Genomic DNA, 20,025 nt, shown 5'->3' on the forward strand with positions numbered 1-20,025 from the left:
AAGTTTTTTTTATTTTACTGAAAATATAAATATTTATATCTATATATATATATATATAGATATATATATATTCATTTATTGATCTTTGTGAGTTTCTTTGTATTTTTTTTTACAATCTACCATCTGATTTAAGGCGCATAATCAGAATCATAAATAAACTAAACAGTGTACAGCAACCTTAAATGAATTAAATGAAAATGACTTGTGTTTCTCACCTCAGTACTTATATAGACTTGAGCCTGTGTGCTGCTGAAAGATTATACAGAACAGCCTTTTGTGACTCAGCCAGGAACAAACACAGAAGTCTGTGCCTCGCACGAAACTAACACCAGGCTATCCATTAGAGATGGCTGCAACTGTGGAGATTTGGTGGGGTTTGGAGGGATGAGAAAACACACTAAACTTTGAATAGATTCTGGAACTTTACATTACATATAAAAATAATTTCACTACTGACAAAAACAGCAAAAAGTCAAACGCCACAAAAGAGTTCGATTCCACTGGGGCCAGCTCGACTACCGCAGAAGCCATCTTCCGGGTAACTACGACCTGAGGCACAGAGAGAGCGCTGTAACTGGGTGTGCCGACACATTGGGGGGGGGGGGGGGGTTCAGACACCTCATAGAGTGCAAACAAACCTGCCCCTGACTTCACAGAGGCCAGAAGACAGGCAGACATCAAACCCACTGCCACATCTTTGATGGTTAAAGTGTATATACGATCTTCATTCATTCATTTGCTTGCCTTGTGATCCCAGCATTTCTACACCGGCCTCAACTCTGTGCTGTGATTGGCCAGGATGGACAGGTGAGGAGGATGGAAAAAGTCCCTTTCACCTTATCAGGAAGGCCAGTCCAGCTCCGAGGCCGGCGAGACCTGCAAACACCATGAGTGTGTTTCTCACCGCAACCTCCGGGTCATCCACATGGAAAAAATTCACGAACCCATGCTGCAGAGAACAAAGTAGTGGAGAACTTTAACTATAGTCACAAAAAAAAGAAGTGGCTAAATGTTCCTCTACTATGGGGCCTGGAGCTTGGATATGGGCCCTTCATCTTAACAAGGAATTAAATCATTCATCTACCAACATTAGGCCCCATGAAAAATTACACTACAGATCAACTGATACAAGCACAACGCTGTTTATTAGTCTTCAATCACTAAAATCATGCCTCAATCTCAATTTTGGTTGCTTGAGTCGATAGTCTACATGGTATCAGGGTAACTCACCCATCCATTGTTATTGAAGAGCCAGTCATACTTCTGGATGGCCAGGTATGAGGAAATCTCGTTAGCTACAGTCTCCACGCATTCTGGTCGTCCGGCCCCTTTCATGTGTTCACTGAGCGTGGCCCCGAAGGCCACCAAGGTGGCGATGCGACCCCAGTTTGTGACGCCATCTTTGAATGTGTTCTCAGCCACGCTTCTCACAAATGACACACCATCATCAATGTGGTCCAGATCTACCCTCTTCATCATACCTGCAGACAACAGAAATAAGATGACCATTAATTCACATATGGTAGAAAGGCATGGGGTGCTCTTACAGAGATCAAGGACATATTTTTGTTGGTATATTATTAATCCATATGGCATCATACCACTGTGAATAGAAAAAAAAAAACGTAGGCCTACTATTTAGTGTGCCATGAACACAAGTAAGCCGTGAAATCTCACATCTGATTATGAATTAGACTGAACGGACTCTGGGTTGGGAGTTGGAACTGACAACAAAATGTACTCCAGAAACCATTTACAACGAGTTAGTCAATTTCCCCAAATTATACTATATTATTTATCTTAAGTTATACTCGGTATGTTCTGTTGTTAGCAAACACCACAAAAGTGGCGATATGACGCGCGTCTTAGTTTGCGCTTGCGTGGATCGCAGCTTCCTGTGTGTGTTGAATGCCCTGATAAGGCACTTCCGCAGAATTTAGGCTCTAGTTCCAAGAAGCAAACTTTCGAAATGACGAAGTTTCGCTGAAATGATTAGATCGGTTCCTCTAAATATTTGAATGTGTAGGCTGGACAACAACCACGGTCGAGTATATCGTTACTTTCTATGGAAATTCAAGTTCTTTATATGGATTAAGACTTAGTCAATTACACAAAATTACACAAAAAATAACGTTAAAGTAAACAGCAGTGTGGCTAATGTTAACCTTGAATAAAGTTCGCGTTAAATCAATAACGTTAACGGGTCCAAATAAAGCTACTTCCGCCTAGCGTCAGCTAGAAAGGGATTTTCTCATGTTGCCAGTTTGTCTGAGAAGCAAAGTCCACAATGTGAAGTTATGGCTCAAATTACCTTTGAATGCGATCTCATGCTTTAGTAAGACTTGATGGACGACTTTTCTCATAGTTCCCATGGCTTTATGTCGACACCGTTCTGGTCCCGAGAGCCCTGTATAATTCCGGTAAAACTCCAAGATTAATTCTCTTGTTTCTCGATGGAGTTCCGTGTCCTCCGTAGGGAAGACATGACATGGCTGAGAATCTGGAGATGTGGGTAAAGATCCATCGTCATCCGAACTGTGAAAACCACTATCAAACCCTAAGCCTTTTCTCACAGGTAGTGAAACTCTGGGTGAACCAACTTTATCCACTTCGTTAGTACAATCATCCTGTTTATTTTCGGTTGCAGAGGGCGCTCCGATGTCTTCCATACGGACCTTGTTGTTCACGACTCCATTTTGAACCGTGAGAGGACAAAACAAACTGACGACACCAACGCTGTTGGGCTTCATTGTTGAACGACTCATGGCTACTGTCGATGAGTTTAAGTAAATATTAGGTAAGATTATGTAAAGAGTAAGAACTCGAAAATATCTTGCGTTACTTGTAGAATGAAGTGACGTTCTCGACAACACTCGACAGTAGAGTGAAGCGGAAGTACATACCAGACTTACCTGCTATATATAAACAATTATGGGGCGTGGTCTTTAGCAGGAAAACCCTTATATGGTAGGCCTATTGGTGTATGAGCCTTTTCCCACGTCCACTAGGAAAAAAAACGTAGAATGAGGTTATTGATTAAAATATGGTTTGGATTATGGTTATGGTTCTTGGCAGATAGTGGGCCAGTTAAGTAAAAAAATTGAGCTTGATCACTGTGATAAAAGCATCAAATTTGGTAGCCTGGCTCCGCCCACCTAGATCTTTGTGAATGAGTGGATTTTTCCAGGCTACAAATTAGGCAAACTAGATAGATAGATAGATAGATACTTTCCCAAGGGGAAATTCAAGGTTGCAGTAGCATACAGACATCACACACAACATGCACGTACAGCAGAAAAAGTAATGCATATATATATATACATATATATATATATATATATATATATAAACTCCACTGTACAATAGAGACAGTAGAAGATAAACAATACTAAAATACTAAATACTAAATATACTATATAAACTTAATCAAATATCCACATAGTGTGCTTAAGGATGATCAAGCAGGGCAGGTTCTGATCAGATTTAGAATCATAGGCGCCTGGGATTTGGCCCCTGGGCCGTCAAATTTGGATTTTGCAGTACTGTAGGCACCAGAATGAGGTTCAAAGTGCAGGGGACAGATATGTCTGAGCGAGTTAAGGTTGAAGGTGGAAGTAAATATAGCAAAGGCATATTTAATTATTTACATAAATTAGCCTATATTATGATTACAGCCTTGCTAAGTAGGGTTCGGTTGACAAAACAAAATTTGGCAGCATCTGAATCCTCTCAAAAAGCTGAAGATTCAGCCGAATCCAAAACGGAATCTTGGGTTCTGTGTACCCCTAATTCATTATTCTACCTTTCTGTGTAGTAGGCTATCTACTATTTCTTTTTCAGTGTGCCCACACTCCACTCACATCTACATTGATTTTTCATATTATTATGGTGGGAGTAGGTTATTATAGTATTAATAGCCTGTACAATTTAACATCAATATAAAAATAAACTGATTTGACTTAACAAAAAAGATTAATACAAAATATCTAACTCTAGTAGTTGTTAGTTTCTTTTTTCTATAATTTTCCATCTAATAATGTCCATATTTGTGCGCTATTTTTAAAAATTATAATTCTAAATCTGACCAGACCCCTTTATGAGTTTATTTGATGCATTTATCATAAAATGGTCAATTATGAAAAAGACGCTTATGTCCAAAGTGAAGTACAACAATAACCATGATCATCAATCTGCTGAACCCTGGAGGGATCATTGCAAGATATTTTTGGTGTATATCCAGAAAACATACGCTCATTTTACTAAATTGTGCTGTTATTTTCATTTTTGTAAAATATGGGCATAATTCAGTAAAATGTCTTCTACACTGAGTGCAAAAATGAAATAGAATAAGAAAACAACAAGAGAACACATATTTTACTAACTTAAGTTCATTATTATTGATTATTATTATTATATTAACTTTTAAAGTTGGTTGAAATAGCCTGGGTTGGTTTCACTGTCCTTTTTGTCTGGAATTAAATAAATAATATTGTGTCGGCGGAACCACACATTTTCTTCATTCATCTGACTAATGAAACCTAGCAAAAACTTTCTGGTTTGTTCTAGAAGAAAAAAGGAACTTAGGAAGCCACCCCTGATGCCTGAACCTGATCTGAAATCCACAGCAAAGGAATTTTACCCTTTGATTGATCACACCAGAATCAGAATTTCACCCTTTGATCTATCCAGGTATTGAATGTTTTATTGGTTTTTTTTTTTTGGGGCTTTCAAAAATACACAAGCCATAGCAACAGTCGTGTGCATTCAACAACTTGTATGTTGGCATAGGCATACAACTACTGTAGATCTATCCAAATGGGCCTAGTGTTTAATGTCACTTCCTATATATTTGTTTTTAAAACAAAATCAGACATCTGCATCTGAAGACAATCCAATATACTATCTGATTGTTGAGGGACATAAACTAAACATTATTTTCTTAGAAACAAAATAAACAAAACAAAAACATGTCAGGTGTGTTTTCTCATCTGATGCTCTTTGCCGTAACTTGGATTTTTGTGTGGGATCCTAACCAGTTCAGTTCATCTTTGCATTTGTCAAATTTATTCTTCAAGTGTGGGTTTGAAGACGGTGTACAAATCCTACGCCTGGCCCTGGAAACTGCTAAAAACCCCACATCAGAGTATGCTAAGATTCTGCCCTCTATTGGCCAATGCTGATACTGGCTCATTTATATAACATGACACCATGTTTACTGTCGGACTGAAATAATGCTTGCGATACAGTGCTGATTCTCATGTTACCTCAGGAAGGAAATGATCGCTACACAGCACATGATGTAAGCCCCAGAAACAGACCCCTATATTTAAAAGTACACCATGACAGTGGTACCATACTGCATGTCAACAAAAACAACTTCCAAGTGAACACGGTGCCATGCAGATGAACACAGTCAGCATTGCAGGAGTCCATATGAAAAAATTCAGACAAATCTGAGAATTCATGTAAAATTTTATTTCAAATACTGACAAAAAAGTCCTTTCCACACTGACATTATTAGACATTCTCTACATTTTACCATATTTGTCCCATTTCCAGTCCATCAATTCACTCCTTTCCTGGCACAATTCTGCAGTTCGTTTGTTACAGTAGTGTGTTTATAATTCAACAGCAAAAACAAATGAAACAAAACAAAACAAAAACATTTGTTTCACAATGGCAAGTAGTGTAGTAGAGATCCTGCAGGGGCAATGATAAAGCATTAGCTTGTCCTATTTTGTAGCCACACCTTTAATAAGAGGCCTGTTCCATCTGTCTGTGCAGCATGGTAGGGCCGTGCCCTGTAATGCACGTGGGCAAACCCAATCAGACACAAGGTGACCTTTAGACAGACTCTTGATTGGCTCACACTATGCCATTCCAAAGACGCTAAACACACCCAGATGCAGAGTAATGGGATATGTCTATTATCTGTTCATCGAATTGTTCACTGAATCACTGGATTCACCTCTGTCACTAATAGAGTTATAAACACGTGTGTGTGTGGGTGTGTCCATACTACATATATAGCCTCTGCTAACGTCAGACAGCTGGACAGCTCTCCCCAACTGACCACCCAACAAGGCTTTGCATCCGACCAGAGGCCACCAACGATCCCATAAACAAATGCAGAAGTGTCTCTAATGGCTGGCCCCTCCAGAGCCTAAGATGGCACTCCCCTGAACTAAGCAGCCAAAGCATGTGAGAAATGCACCAAGGTCGACCCCTGTGTGTTAATCAATTCCGTATAGCACCTTTCAATTCTCCTTACATATAGCAGCTATACATTCCAGTTTACTCGGAGTTCACACAATAAATAAACACATAGGCCGATTCCCTTGTGAGTTATTGTGGAGGGTTCTGAAGGCCGATTGCTGTGCTTGTTGGGCGCGGTATATGCTTGGCGGTTTTATTTTCGTTTCCTGCTTTTTCTGCCCACACAGGTTAACATGGGAGCAGCGGAGTCAAAACAAAAGAGAGAGAAGAAAACAAAACACACACACACACACACAAAAACGAAAGACTGAGCAAAAGTGAAACCAAATACAAATTAAACCAACAGATTTGTGGTACATAAGCAAAAAACAAAAGAGAAACAACAGCTATTTACATGAGGCTGGGACTAAGGCAGATGGCAGAAAAAAATATATACACTCACATCACACATCATCTTTCTCTCTGAATTTCCCGGTTCTCAAAGCCCATCTCACTTCTCTCGAGAGCAAAATCACTTGTACACCTTTGATACATTGCACACAAGTTGACCACTAGGTAGGTTTCTTGCCATCTTTCCATTTAACTCCATTTACTGGGCGTGCATTGTCAACTGGACATCTCTAGAATTCAGGGGGAAAGATTCTCTGAGTTTGCTGCCCACCCCAGTTGCCAACATAGTGGCTGGCCAAGGCTTGCTGGACAGCGCAGCTGATGATTGTATATGAAACAAGCAGGCCAGCTGATGATTGGTTGATGAAAAGCCAATATTATAATTGGCTGAGATAGATGGCAGCCTAGTAAATGATTGGCTGTGAAAGAAAGGGCTGCAATATCTCATTCTCCCTTTAGACTGTAGGTTTGAAAACATGAGGTAATATTCACCTTTTTCATAATCTTGTCAATATAATAAAGTGGAAATGTGCTGGGGAAGGCATTTAGGCTATTTTCAAAGACAGGCATGGAAAGTCAAGCTGATGACTTGTTTCAGGAGACTTATTGAATATATTTAACACTAGCAATTTAGAACCTTCAATTCATTTTCGAAAAGCAGGGATTCATTTAAGCATTAGGGGTAATTCCTGTCTCAGGTAATCAAGGATATACTGACATCCATTATTTAAAGTGATTCAAAGCTGTCCATGCTGCCTTAAACACCTGAGATGTTCCTGTGTGTCTGCTATTGAATCAACTTCCGTCACATTACTATCAGCAGTTTCCATCCCACCAAATGCTTGTGACCATGGTAACAGCACCTGCTGTTACTTACCACAGTCATGACATCCTCATCATCATCATCATCCTCATCAGCTCTTCAATTCACCCACAATATCAGAATTACCCGCCACTGTTCACTCAGCATTAGCGACAGACGTGATGTTGCACTCTGTGCTCCGATCACTCCCACTGTATAATAACAACTCAAAACGGGAGTAAACAGCTCCTTCTCTAACTTAAGACTCGGGTCATTCACTGTGCTCTCCCAGCGGCTGTGGTCACGTCTTGAACTCACACAAACGCATCACTCTCCTGGCAGCGACTGCGTGACCCCCCCCCCCCCCCCCCACCCATCTCGTTCAGAGCAGCAACAGAAAGCGTAGTAGTCATGACAACAGTAGAAGCAGTGATCATAAAGAACGCTGCCTGTCCCAGCCCAGTATGGTACAGCACAGATACAGTCTTGTTAGGGGTCTTCCTTTTCTTCCCCTCATCCCTTTCTTTTTTTGTTCCCGGTGTGCGGCCCGGCGGGGGGGGGGGGGCAGGAGGGGATGGGGGATGAGGGACACCGAAGCTCTGGCTGCATCTGCAGCAACGATGACGTGGGGAAACTGCTCTCATTTCTGCCATTCCTCACCCTGGGATCACCAGTTCTTTCCACACCCACAGGAATGCGTCTTATCAAGTAGGTATTTATTTCTAAGGTATTTTAATATGAGTGATACTGCCTCACATATCTGACTGATTACAGATTTAGTGACAGGCTTGTTTTGGAATTTATGATTTGTCCATGAATATTTGTATAAATATCATATAGTTATGATTCGTCTTTGTCCCAGATGTTCTACCAATTCATAATCATTTTTTATCCACATCAAGTTTTAGACAAAAAAATGTGCATTCAATATATATATATGATGCATGTTGAATGCACAATTTTTTGCACAATTATATATATATATATGACTGGTAACTCAGTCCTTGCTTCTTAATGAAGATTCAGAAAGACGCAGTCGTAAAAACTGGTGGGGCCAGATGACATGTAAATCTGGGTCATACAGCCAAAACAGCAACCACTTAGGGCACATATGAACATGGCTGGCGTGATAGGCAAGCACCAGCAAAACATGCCCAACAACTAGACACAAAGTTGGGCACATTCTGATTGCATAAGGGTGATCCCGATTGGTTTGAAGGACAGGCCTTGAGGAACCGTCAGTCCTTGAGTTGGCCTGCTAACATTGTTTTTCTCCATTGTCTAGTCGTCCCTGTATCTTTGGTTCCTTAAATTCTTGGGACAGGATGCTAGCTCATATTGCACGGCACACCAACAACAAACATGTGTTGCAACAGAGCCAGTATCCAGGAAAACATTGGTTACATTTGGTTGTGAAAGTATCACTAGAGGTGCACTGGTCTCGGCCATAGGTACATGACTGGAAGCAATGCACATCCCAGTCAGATTGAGTTTGTATTCAAAAAGAGTTGGTGAGCTCATATTAAGAAGATAATAAACGTGGTTAAACGAACAAGTTAAGGCCCTTGTTTAAGCCAAAACAGGAATCTTCTAAGCGATAACTGTATAGGCCTGGCCAAAATGGCCAACTGTGTGCAAAAAAAAGATTTGGGAGGACACATCAAGCCATTTAGGAAGAAACAAAAAAAAAAATCCCTTTTCTGAAACAAAAACACATAACTTTTGCGTCACTGCCTCTTCTATTCTGGATAAAGTATTATTGTACGGTACAAGTCTTATCTTTAAAATACTTTTAAAGTGTTTCCTGGATTTTGAATTCTACCTAAGTTTATTTGAATAAAGAACGCATTGGCCTTTGATAAGGAGTACCTGTGCACCTCTATATCTCACTACAGCTTTAAAAGACAATCTGATGCTATAAGGTATGTGGCGGACCAGGGAAGGGATGAGTTGTGGTGGTGGTGGTGGTGGTGGTGGTGGAGGCAGTATGGTCATAGGGAGGGTTTAACTAAAGGGACGAAAATGGCAAGAAGACACAATCAGCAGTGATGAGAGAAGAGTTAACGTTACTATCTGAGGAAGGAGACACTGAGGGGGGTGGGGGGTCGATCTATCCATCATCTTCCGTAATGGGCTGAGTGTGTGGGACCTGCACCCTGCTTCAAGACACTCATAAGGAACCCGGTGGGGAGGTGGATTTGGGCGTGGAAGGAGGAAGGGAGGCATTGGGGTTAGTATTGGGGGGGCGTACTCAATTGGAGTGGTGGGGGTACAGGGATAGGGGTTTGGGGGGTGGCAGGTGGGTGACTCTGCTCTTATCCAGCCAGCTTGCTGGTGACTAGAGAGGATTTCCTCTGAGGCAGGTCCTGCGGCGTGGGGATGTGGTCCCCGGTCACCAGCCCTTTCTCCTGACCGGCCACCGGCAACTGCTTGCTCTTCATCTTGGCCTTGGCCATGTTGTAGTCGCCTGAGTCAAAGTACTTTTGCTGCAGAGAGAGAGAGAGAGAGAGAGAGAGGGAGGGAGGGAGGGAGGGAGGGAGAGAGAGGGGGAGGGAGAGAGAGGGAGGAAAAAAGTGAAAGAGGCAAAGATGACAGAAGTGGAAAGAAGAGAAAGACAATAAAAAAAAGAGAAGAGAGGAAGAGATAAACATATAATGAATCAAAAGTCTGTAAACTTATGAGTCACAGGCCTGCAGGCTGACAAACAAGAGGGAAGAAAACATCCAATTATACATGTAACAAGTCATCCAACTAAAATACAAACCTCCATCACCTACTCCATCCCCTACTTTTGTGTATGTAGACTGTGTGTGTGGGGGTAATGGTATGTGTGTGTGTGTTTGTTTGTCTGTGTGTGTGTGTGTGTGTTTGCTTGTAAGCGTGTGTGTGGGGGTAATGGTGTGTGTGTGTTTGTTTATCTCTGTGTGTGTGTATGTGTGTGTTTGCTTGTAAGTGTGTGTGGGGGGGTAATGGTGTGTGTGTGTGTTTGTTTATCTCTGTGTGTGTATGTGTGTGTGTGTGTGTGTGTGTGTTCATCTGTGTGTGTGTTTGCTTGTGGGATTTGTCCAAAGCGACATACAAATAAAAACAATACAATAGCTAAATTTAACAGTGAACAATTTAAAAAGGTTGGTAAGACTCCATTAAGGAGACAATTAACAAAATTCATAGCAACAACCATCTAATGTTAAACATTTTCAGATACACCGGGTTGTTTTGCTACAGTGGCATTTTTTAACCCTTAAAGGAGTACCGTCACACCGGTGTGACGGGAATGTTGGGAAATTAACATTCTAAAGAATATCTGGGTTCATTGAATTCAACATAGAATTTTAGAACCTTCAATTGTTGCGGAACTTAGAATGTTCAAAAACCTACACCTTTAATTGCAGTTCCGCTGTAGCAGTGTGAGCACAACAGATGCAGAGGCAGCGCCAGTACCTCACACACTCACTGAGTCTCATCGCACCATTTGCAATTATGAGGGGATGTGACAACCACTGAGGAGAAAGCCCGAGGCACTTCCACTTTCATTTTTAAAGTGCACTCTAACCACATTTACTTCACAATTTTCCTCTCACAGAGAATGTGCTTTGGGCTGGAAGTGCAATGCTTTATTTTAGTGTGCATATACTCTGGTGTGTAGTGGCAAAGCACTGCACGTGGATAATTTACTTGTATGGTACTAATAGTGATGAGGAGAGTAAGAAAAGCCACTACATGAAGAGGTTAGAAATTTGGGTTCCTCTCGTAAAAATGTAAAACCTTTATGTGAGGTGATAGTTGAATAAGTGGAGTGTGTGTGTGTGTGTGTTGAATCATACCAAAGCTTAGCATTGTGATAAATGATCAAAAACACTCTTTTGACAGTGTTTTGAGTGCATTGTTTAAAGTGAGTCCTTGAAATGTGAGGTGCTCTAAATGAATAAATGCTGCCACTGAATCTTCCTTTCATCAAACAGCAGGTGGTAGGACACAAGTGATTAACCCTGACGTCAAAGAACAGAATCTATGCTAAGGCAGATAAAAATGAATCTAGACCACCCTTCTTCACATGTTTTGTCCCCTTTTAAATTAGGGCCCAAGTGTCATACAAATTAGAACCAAGAGGTAATAAGGTTGAACCAAAGATCCTTTATCAACCGTCTCTGGTTGAACAATCCTATGTTCCAAATTAGAACCCAGAGAGTGCAATAAGGTTGAACAATCCTATGTTCCAAATTAGAACCCAGAGAGTGCAATAACGTTGAACAATCCTAAGTTCCAAGCACAATTCCCTTACCCCTTTCTGTAGTCTCTTCATCAGGAAGTCTGACCCTCCTGGCTTTTGCCCCAGGTTGGGGTACTTGGCCTTGAGCTTGGCCTCCTCTGATTTCACTGGGTTGGCGTCCTTCTCCTGGGAGTCCTGCTGGGGACAGAGATGCTCATTAACGGCCACATGCACACCAAGTTCAAAAATTTCATCCGAAATTATTGTCACAATTTTAAAATACAACCTCAGGTTGTGTCAATCATGATAACACACGGCATCTTTGAAACTTTATTTGAAACCTATTGTTTACATTTTTGGAACGCGTTTGACTTTATGGGTACGAGTTTGACAGCAGACTATTTTGCCGACAGTGCATACATACGCACTGTGGCCAGAGCGAAGTGAGACGCAAGTCGAAGTTAAGTAAGTCGAAGTTAAGTAATAAACATAGATCAGAATTTAATATTGGTTGCATGTGATTGGTTTATTCGATTTCAGTACACTGGAAAGGTCTCGTCCATTTCAGAGTCCCAGCCTTGACGTAGCTTCCTGTTACCTATATCGCTGCCGAACTGTTTTTATCGTGTACTTGTGTAGTGTCAATGAATGAGCTTTCCTATAGCAGTGTTTTTTATCCAATCGAAGTTAAAGTTGATATTTAGCAGATGCTTTAATCCAAAGCATCACTGACTCGCAATGGCAGATTTGGGAATTGAACATGGGTCGACCGATCATCAGCCGGTGACCCCTCTACAACTTCAGAGTAGATATTTTACGACACTCCTCGCTCGGTCAGTCTACTTTGTCCTCTTTCCCTGTTCCTCTGACAACGGTTGACTCACTTTCTGCTTCTTTTCACCGGATCTGTCTGAGAAACTCCAGCGCTACCTTGTTCTAGCTGGTGCCTGGCACATGTTTGTAGTGGCGTAAAGCAATTTGTTACATCGTGAGACAGCGAGACTTGAGACGCGGACCAAGGGTGGTTTTTCCCCACAGCGAGAAGGCCACCATTCAACCCGGAAAAAGTCATATAACCATCCCAATGACCCCGAAGCTGTTATGGTTAAGGTAAATTAAGCTAAAAAAAACAGCATAGTTCCCCTTTAACTTTGTGTGTGAGGAGGCCTTATAAAATACCATGAGAATAACAGGCTAGTTGACATGTGAATGCAACATATGCAGATGGGGGAAGTTCCTTTACAAAGCTTTGCCTCGCCTACACCCCCACGACCCCCACCCCCTTCATTCAGAGCTATTAAGCTGAGGTGCAGCCATTTCCGAAAGTCCTTTCTGCCATGATTCCGTGATAGAGGTCAGGACCAACACCCTTATCAACCAGGGGCGCGTCTCCCAAAACCATAGTATTAGTTAGCAACTTTGTTGGTTGCAATGCAATTTCCCATTGTCAACCAACTAAGTTGCTAACAGGTTAGCAACTATGGATTTGGGAAACGCACCCCTGGGTTGTGGTTCATCGAAACATTATATCATCCAAGGTTGCTTGGGGCTGGGTAGTGGATTGGTTAAGGAGCTAGCATGCGGTCAAAAGTTGTGGGTTTAATTCCTGGCTTCCACCGCTGTGCCCTTGAGCAAGGCACTTAAGTTGCTCCGGGGTCAATGTAATCCCTTGAAATATAGCTGACATATATAAATCAGTTTGGACAACAGTGTCTGCTAAATGAATAAATGTAAATGCAATATTGTAGCAAAGAGCTTTGCCTCAAGACTCAACATGTCTGGGTTACTGCCTTAAAATGGACAGTCTAGTCTACTTTATTTTTCAAAACTAGGCTACACAATGCCAGGTCTGAATGTGTCTGTTACAGCGAAAAGGTAAAAGACAAGCCAACCCTTTATGCCATCCTTTAGTGGTTGGTATTAATTTGCATTGACAAGATGATACTACACCACAAGGCACACCAATCGGATGTCCATGGTTTATAAAACTCTTCTTTGGCGAGCCACCCTGTTATCTCCACGTCCAACGAGCCTCACCCCGTCCTATCTCGCCAGTCAGCAGAGCAGAAGCCGACACTGGGCTGACTGACACATAGCTCTGGTCATCTATCTACTGTATGTCATTGAGACCACAAGGGAACAATATCCCATCTATCAGTGGCCTGGCCTGGCCTGAAAGCAAAAGACAGAGAGTTAAACTAAGCCTAGTAGGTCTATCTGTACTTGGTCTAAGTGCTAGATTGAGCAGCACACCTTTTTTATGAAAGTTTAAATGTTTCTTTTTTTGTTTTCACCCAAACATTTTGATTAATAAGCTTCCTGTCTCCCTTATTAGTGAGGCTAGTTTCATTACCATCTCTCCGTGCACTGGGTAGCACTCAAAGTCTTCTTTGCTAGCATGATTAAGGAAGGTGGTCTAAGCGTCCTGATACACAACAGCACACAACTGACACAGCAAGTCAGAACAGTCGCTTTGGTGTTCCTTCATCTGACGGCAGCCTCCAGGGTAGGTCTGCACGATTTGGGGAAAACATCTAATTGCAATTTTTCTGACCAATATTGTGATTGCGATTTGATTTGTAATATTAATTTAATTGTTTTAAATTAAGATTCAGTTCAATATGCCATCGCTTTAAGTTGAACCACTTCTGATTTGTAAGCATGCCTAATGCATGAGAAGTACAACACTAGGTGAGCTTCACTGTCTGTCACACAAGGAGGATGACATGAATATAAAAATCACAGATGTGACAAGATTAACATTTGGGAAAGAGTTGCAAGCTGCATGTTTAATTGCAGCTTTTTTGCGATTAGTTAATTGCATTAGTTTAAATTGCGATTTCAATTAAAAATCTATTCATTTTGCAGCCCTACTCTAAAGCCAAGAGACCCTTAAGCCAGCCCCACATATGACTGAGATTGTCTTTGGTTACAAAGCCCCTTCATAAGCCTGGATGTAGTCAGCTATAAGCAAGAGCAGGAAATGAGAAGGCCACAAAAGCAGGGGGCTTTCGTGGTGGGGTTTGCTGCAGACCCTAACTGTGCAAATGTCCTTTGAACAAGGTGCTTAAAAGTCCCTGAGGGTGACTGCTGCATTATTGTGTACAGAGCTTTACAGATCCAACAGGATGATCCCTCCTTCATGGCATTAAGTGCCTTAGCTAACCTATACCCATCCAAATGCAGCACATCGGCCTTGCATACATTTAGAAGCTGTAGCGAGAGACAGATGGCACCCTATATAGGCTACACCAAGGTAAGCTGCAGGACAGGTGTGCCTAACACTTCCCTTTTGTATAAACAGTGTTACCGTCCGTTTATTCGTTGCTGCCGTTTGTTTATTTTAGTACCTGAATGGGTGTTTCATACAGTACATGAGAAGTCTCCAAGATAGGGTGACGGTGCGTGGGCGGATGAGTTTATGATAAGATACACAAATGAGCAAGGTACAGAATATTTACAACACTGCTATAAACAGGTGAATGATTAACATGTCTGGAACTAATTCCACCTTTACTGTGCTGATAACGGCCTTGGGAATAGTGAGTTACTTGTCTTTATGCTGGTCATATTTCAACACAGAAGCAACAAATCATCCTTAAATATCAACAAAGGAAGTATTGAATTGAATGATCATGGACCTTGGAACTCAGAACACTTTTAGCAAGTCATCATCACAATAGAAACCACACCCACATAGTCCCTCACTGTATACCAGTGTTTCTCAAAGTGTGGTCCAGGGACCACTGGTGGTTCGCACGCTATTCCAAGTGGTCCGAGAGCAGACTTGGTAAAATATAATATAGATGAGTTGTTTGCAATATTGAACCAACTTGTATGTAAATCAAAACAGTTCTGCAACACTGCCTATGTAAGCTGCGGCAATTTAAATCATACGAGTCCTCTGACACTATAAGCAAGGTGGTTCAGTGAGTAGGCCTATTGTGGAATATACTGTTGAAGTAGATCAACTGTTTTTAGGTGGTTTGTGAGTTTTTTTATTGGTTCAGTGGTTCTTGGTCTGAAAAAGTTTGAGAAACCCTGCTGTATACCTTGCTCATATATTACAAAGGTATAGACCCCCTACATATGCTTAGCTTCAACACTCCCGAGGTTCTACCATTCATGACCTGACCTGACTGAAGCACCATGAAAAAACATAAAGCCAACAAACTATGCATGTTCATGAAAGTGGGCGGGGGAGCAGGGAGAGTATGTCACATACATGGTTTGGTGACACCGTGCAGCCGCGGCCTACTGGTTAGTGCTTCGGACTTGTAACCGGAGGGTTGCCGGTTCGAACCCCGACCAGTAGGCACGGCTGAAGTGCCCTTGCAAGGCATCTAACCCCTCACTGCTGAAGTGAGCAAGGCACCTAACCCCTCACTGCTCCCCGAGCGCCGCTGTTGTTGCAGGCAGCTCACTGCACCGGGATTAGTGTGTGCTTCACCTCACTGCGTGTTCACTGTGTGCTGAGTGTGTTTCACTAATTCACAGATTGGGATAAATGCAGAGACCAAATTTCCCTCACAGGATCAAAAGAGTACTTATACTTATACTTAGAAGATCTCTAAGACGTTGTTTTGTTAGGTTGTTTTATTTGCCAGCTAGCCAGCTGATGAACGTGGAGAAATGTTTGAGTCAGTCCACATCATCAAGTGACGGAATATCCAAAGTTGACAAAATACCAAGTTGCACACCTGCCAGAAAACACAGGATAGTGAGCCTAGCCACAACTTCAGAGAATACAAATGGCATAAGCTTAATTGTTATGATTATGAGGAGCTCCTCGAAAAAATGTTCTCCCTCACAAGGAGTCTTTGGAACCAAAAGTTTGAGAACCCCTGACTTAAACCATGTTTGTGAAATACACAGACTGGACAGGTCACTTTAACCATTTATACGAAATAAATCTTAGTCTGGACAAGTCACTTTCCAGCTGGAGAGACAACAGCACTACAGCACAGAGATATAGGCTACTCTCTCTCCTGGGTTCTTTGGCTTCCCCACTGAGGGCACACTGAAGAGTCTGTCTGTTCAGACTGTACACAGGCCACATGTTGTCAGTAGTGAGTATTGGAGGTCTCTCTCTCTCTCTCTCTCTCTCTCTCAGCAGCACGGCCACTGCGTCCACAACAAGTCACTGCGGAGAAAACTCCAGCTTTAAAAACAATGCGTATGCATGATGATGATGATGCATGCATACGTCTGCCCTGCCCACCGTCATGATTTTGTCACGGACTGCAAAGTCTGCTTCAACTGCAGGGGAGGTAAAATATTTAAGAGACCGTTACACAAAATAAGGTCATGTCATGAGCACTATGTGCTGTGCCAAAAGCCTTCAGGCAGACTTCATTATAAACGTTAAGATGGCTGTCGGAGCTTTTGTGTTTTATGGTAGCGCTATCCATTCTTTAGTTGGGATTTTTATGTAGGTTGTCAATATAGTAAACTATATCTATGTAACAGTGGGTAGCACCAGGTGGGTGCTACACATTGATGGTAGTTAGTGAGGTTCCCTCTGCACTGTAAAACACTGTAACCTGACAGTTAGGAAATATTAAGGTAATTAGGTACTGTTGAGGTGCCATGTGGTGACGCCAACAAGCCTATACTTAGATCTTAGAATGGCATCAACACTCTAGAGCTTACAGCCTACCCTTCTATAGGGTTAGAATTCTACTGATGAGCACTCTGTGCAGTAAGATCAGGTCATAGACTATATATACAGTCTATGGATCAGGTAGTTGAGCTGTGGAGAGGTGTAAACTGTGGGGTGTCTGCTGATGCAGTGCAGTTATGATTTATGTAGCTTAGCAGCCACTTAGCTGAGTTACTGTGCATTTAGGGTGTCTGACGAGCAACAACTTATCAGTGATGTGAGCATTTGGTAAGAAAGTGGTAACAACAATACTATGGAAGACTATGGTTGCTACTTGTCAAATGCATTGAACGTGCCTTTACCTTGCAAGACACTCAGATGGCAGGTAGTCTATGGGTTTGGACCAATACAGTCACCTGAGGCTATGGGATTATTGATTAAGCCTGATATTTAGGCAGAAACATAGGCCTTGCAGAATGTGTAGAACATTAGCCATCTTAAAGAAAAAAAGAATGTCTTAAAGAATGTTATGTACATTGATTGGTACTTGTATTTGAGGATAAGAGCAGCAGTATCCCGATATTCTGCTGTGTTTCTCGCCCTAAAGGCACTCAAGAGACCGTGTACTTGACATCTCAGCCTGCTAATGCAGATGGACACCAAGAGCCTCAACAGCAGCAATCACGCCTACTCTCTCCTCCACTGTTCCTGTGAACTGGATCAACATGGCAGAGCTGCGCACGAAATTTTTAGTCATCATAACCGGAAGACACCTCTGAAGCTTGACAACAGCACTGACCAATGAGGGGAACGATTTTTTGCGACTGATCACCTAACCTGCAATATGGGAAAGGATAACTTGTGCATTAATGCAGGATATCCGAGCCTTGCCCGTATATGGGCTAGCTCGATGTCACGACATGTAATTACACATTCACAATAAGGCGACAGGTAATAAAACGTGGCTAGGACGCAATATTACAATCAATACACCCATCTCAGCTTAATTCTATGTCAGGGTACTGTGACAGTAAGTCATTGGTTTAAAATAAGCGACGTAGCAGGCTTAACGTTACAGCTAGCTAACGTTAGCTGGCATCCAAAGCCCTGCTCTGTTCAAGGTAGGCTGCACAATAAAACCTACCTGTTTCTCCTCTCCGGACTCCAATGGCGCCTCGGACTCTTGATTCTCTGACGACATGTTTCTACTTGGGAAACGGTAAAGCGCCTTTTCGTCGCCTGAAAAAGGGAGCTTTTATATATACTCTGCCCTCAGCCCACGGCACTCCTGTACAATATTCCTATTCTTATTCCAAAATGGCGATTGACACATCTGACGTCACGCAAGGAGGCGTTGGAAGGATGAATGACAAATACATTCACCAATGAGGTTCACCAATGAGGAAAAGTAACCGCCAGGAAGAGAGTACAATTTTATTAACATGTCTTTGGCATTTAAGCAAAACACACTATTATGTAGGCTACTCGTTTCTATTGTGTTGCCTAGATAAAAAAAAAAAAGCCCAAACATTGCATTTAGAAATCGACATGTCTCATCATCTGACAGGTGTAGGCCTAAATCATCAAGGAATCATATACTGTAGGCCTACAGAAGTTAGGCCATGAGTGTTTTTTTTACTTAGGCCTACATTAGCCTACTTCAGCAATCTCTACTATTGTAAGACCTATGTCAAAGTCCGTTTTTCAGAGTCTGTGTCAATGATGCTTATTAATTTATATATTAGGCCTATACCTTATTATAGTCAGCCATAAATAAATAATAGCCTAATCATAAAAAGAATAATAGCTTAAGGCAATAACTTTGCTTCATTGTATGTAAAACAAAATATCTTTAGCCTACAAGTGTATAAGTTATTTATAAGAATAAAATTGAATATTAAAAAACCGAATAGTAGGATAGAGATGTTTCCCCACAATATTTGTATAGCCTAGTGACTCTTGGGTTGGGTTGGGTCACTTCACAGTATCGCTTTGAGTGCCTTAATAAAGTGCTTAATAAATGTAAATGCAAGTTGTTGTTGTTGGGTTGGGAATAGCCTAATTCACCGAGGCAATTCATGGCAGGTAGTAGGCTAAAAGCTCTCTTATTGTAATGCTGTGTCAGACAGACCAAGCCTGATAGTTGGGTTATCTGGAATTTTACCTTTTGTCATGAATGATTCTCTTGTAGGTGGGGGACCATGAAGGGCCTGTTTTCTGCAATTAGTTTGGTCACTGTTACGTTGGCATCTCTCACGGCCTGCATTTTTCAGGCTCTGACTGGTTAAAGAGAGGTGTGAGGCATTCCATTACACCTCAACCTCCATTTCAGCTCTGACGTAAGCACATTGGCTTACTGTGGACGTGTTGATTGGTGTGTTTAAACCATAGACTGTATATATAGAACAGTTTATGGTTTAAACAGCACTCTTTTCTAAATGATAAATAAAAAATAATGAATTTGAAATGAAAGTTCTATATTCTAATATTCTTATTTCATGATGACTTCTGTACTGTACTAGAAGTCGCTGAATGTGATGAATGTCATGATATAAACAAACAATACATGCAATTTATTTTAGCCTGAACTCTATTGTTGCTGTACAAGATGTAAATCTAAATGCACTTCATTTAATTGTTCATTTTGTATTTGCAAGGTATAAACACTAATTCTTGTTTTCGGTGGGGCTTGGAAAGTCAGATTGATCAGATCAGATCAGACTTATTAGACAATGGATAGTTGGATTGTATCATTTTGTCTTTTATTACTGTGGACTGTCCCAGAAGTTGGATTCTTTTTTTATT

At 41.5% G+C, this 20,025-nt stretch overlaps 2 protein-coding genes and 1 long non-coding RNA gene across 5 annotated transcripts; 1 reads left to right on the top strand and 2 right to left on the bottom strand.

Moving 5' to 3' along the window:
* Window positions 1-112: 112 nt before the first annotated feature.
* On the bottom strand, window positions 113-2,906 carry LOC121696323 (induced myeloid leukemia cell differentiation protein Mcl-1 homolog). Of its 2 annotated transcripts, none has more exons than XM_042077790.1 (3): window positions 2,312-2,906; window positions 1,231-1,481; window positions 113-949 (listed from the first exon to the last, which is right to left on the bottom strand). In XM_042077790.1, the coding sequence occupies exons 1-3, from the start codon at window positions 2,763-2,765 to the stop codon at window positions 833-835; spliced, it is 822 nt and encodes a 273-aa protein (XP_041933724.1). In that variant the 5' UTR covers window positions 2,766-2,906; the 3' UTR covers window positions 113-832. The 2 variants fall into 2 exon arrangements, with proteins under 2 accessions (XP_041933724.1, XP_041933725.1); XM_042077791.1 differs by lacking the exon at window positions 2,312-2,906 and adding an exon at window positions 1,678-1,828.
* Window positions 2,907-5,460: 2,554 nt separating this feature from the next.
* LOC121696330 (alpha-endosulfine-like) lies at window positions 5,461-18,543 on the bottom strand. 2 transcript variants are annotated; one of them, XM_042077799.1, is made up of 3 exons: window positions 18,365-18,543; window positions 11,691-11,813; window positions 5,461-9,894 (listed from the first exon to the last, which is right to left on the bottom strand). In XM_042077799.1, the coding sequence occupies exons 1-3, from the start codon at window positions 18,419-18,421 to the stop codon at window positions 9,724-9,726; spliced, it is 351 nt and encodes a 116-aa protein (XP_041933733.1). In that variant the 5' UTR covers window positions 18,422-18,543; the 3' UTR covers window positions 5,461-9,723. The 2 variants fall into 2 exon arrangements, with proteins under 2 accessions (XP_041933733.1, XP_041933732.1); XM_042077798.1 differs by having other exon boundaries at window positions 11,691-11,816.
* LOC121696338 lies at window positions 11,813-18,538 on the top strand. Its single transcript, XR_006026291.1, has 3 exons — window positions 11,813-14,124; window positions 16,735-16,888; window positions 17,828-18,538. It is a non-coding gene; the product is annotated as an uncharacterized LOC121696338 (long non-coding RNA).
* Window positions 18,544-20,025: the final 1,482 nt, after the last annotated feature.

This window comes from Alosa sapidissima, chromosome 21 (genome assembly GCF_018492685.1).
Source record: "Alosa sapidissima isolate fAloSap1 chromosome 21, fAloSap1.pri, whole genome shotgun sequence".
Classification (NCBI taxonomy): Eukaryota; Metazoa; Chordata; class Actinopteri; order Clupeiformes; family Clupeidae; genus Alosa; species Alosa sapidissima.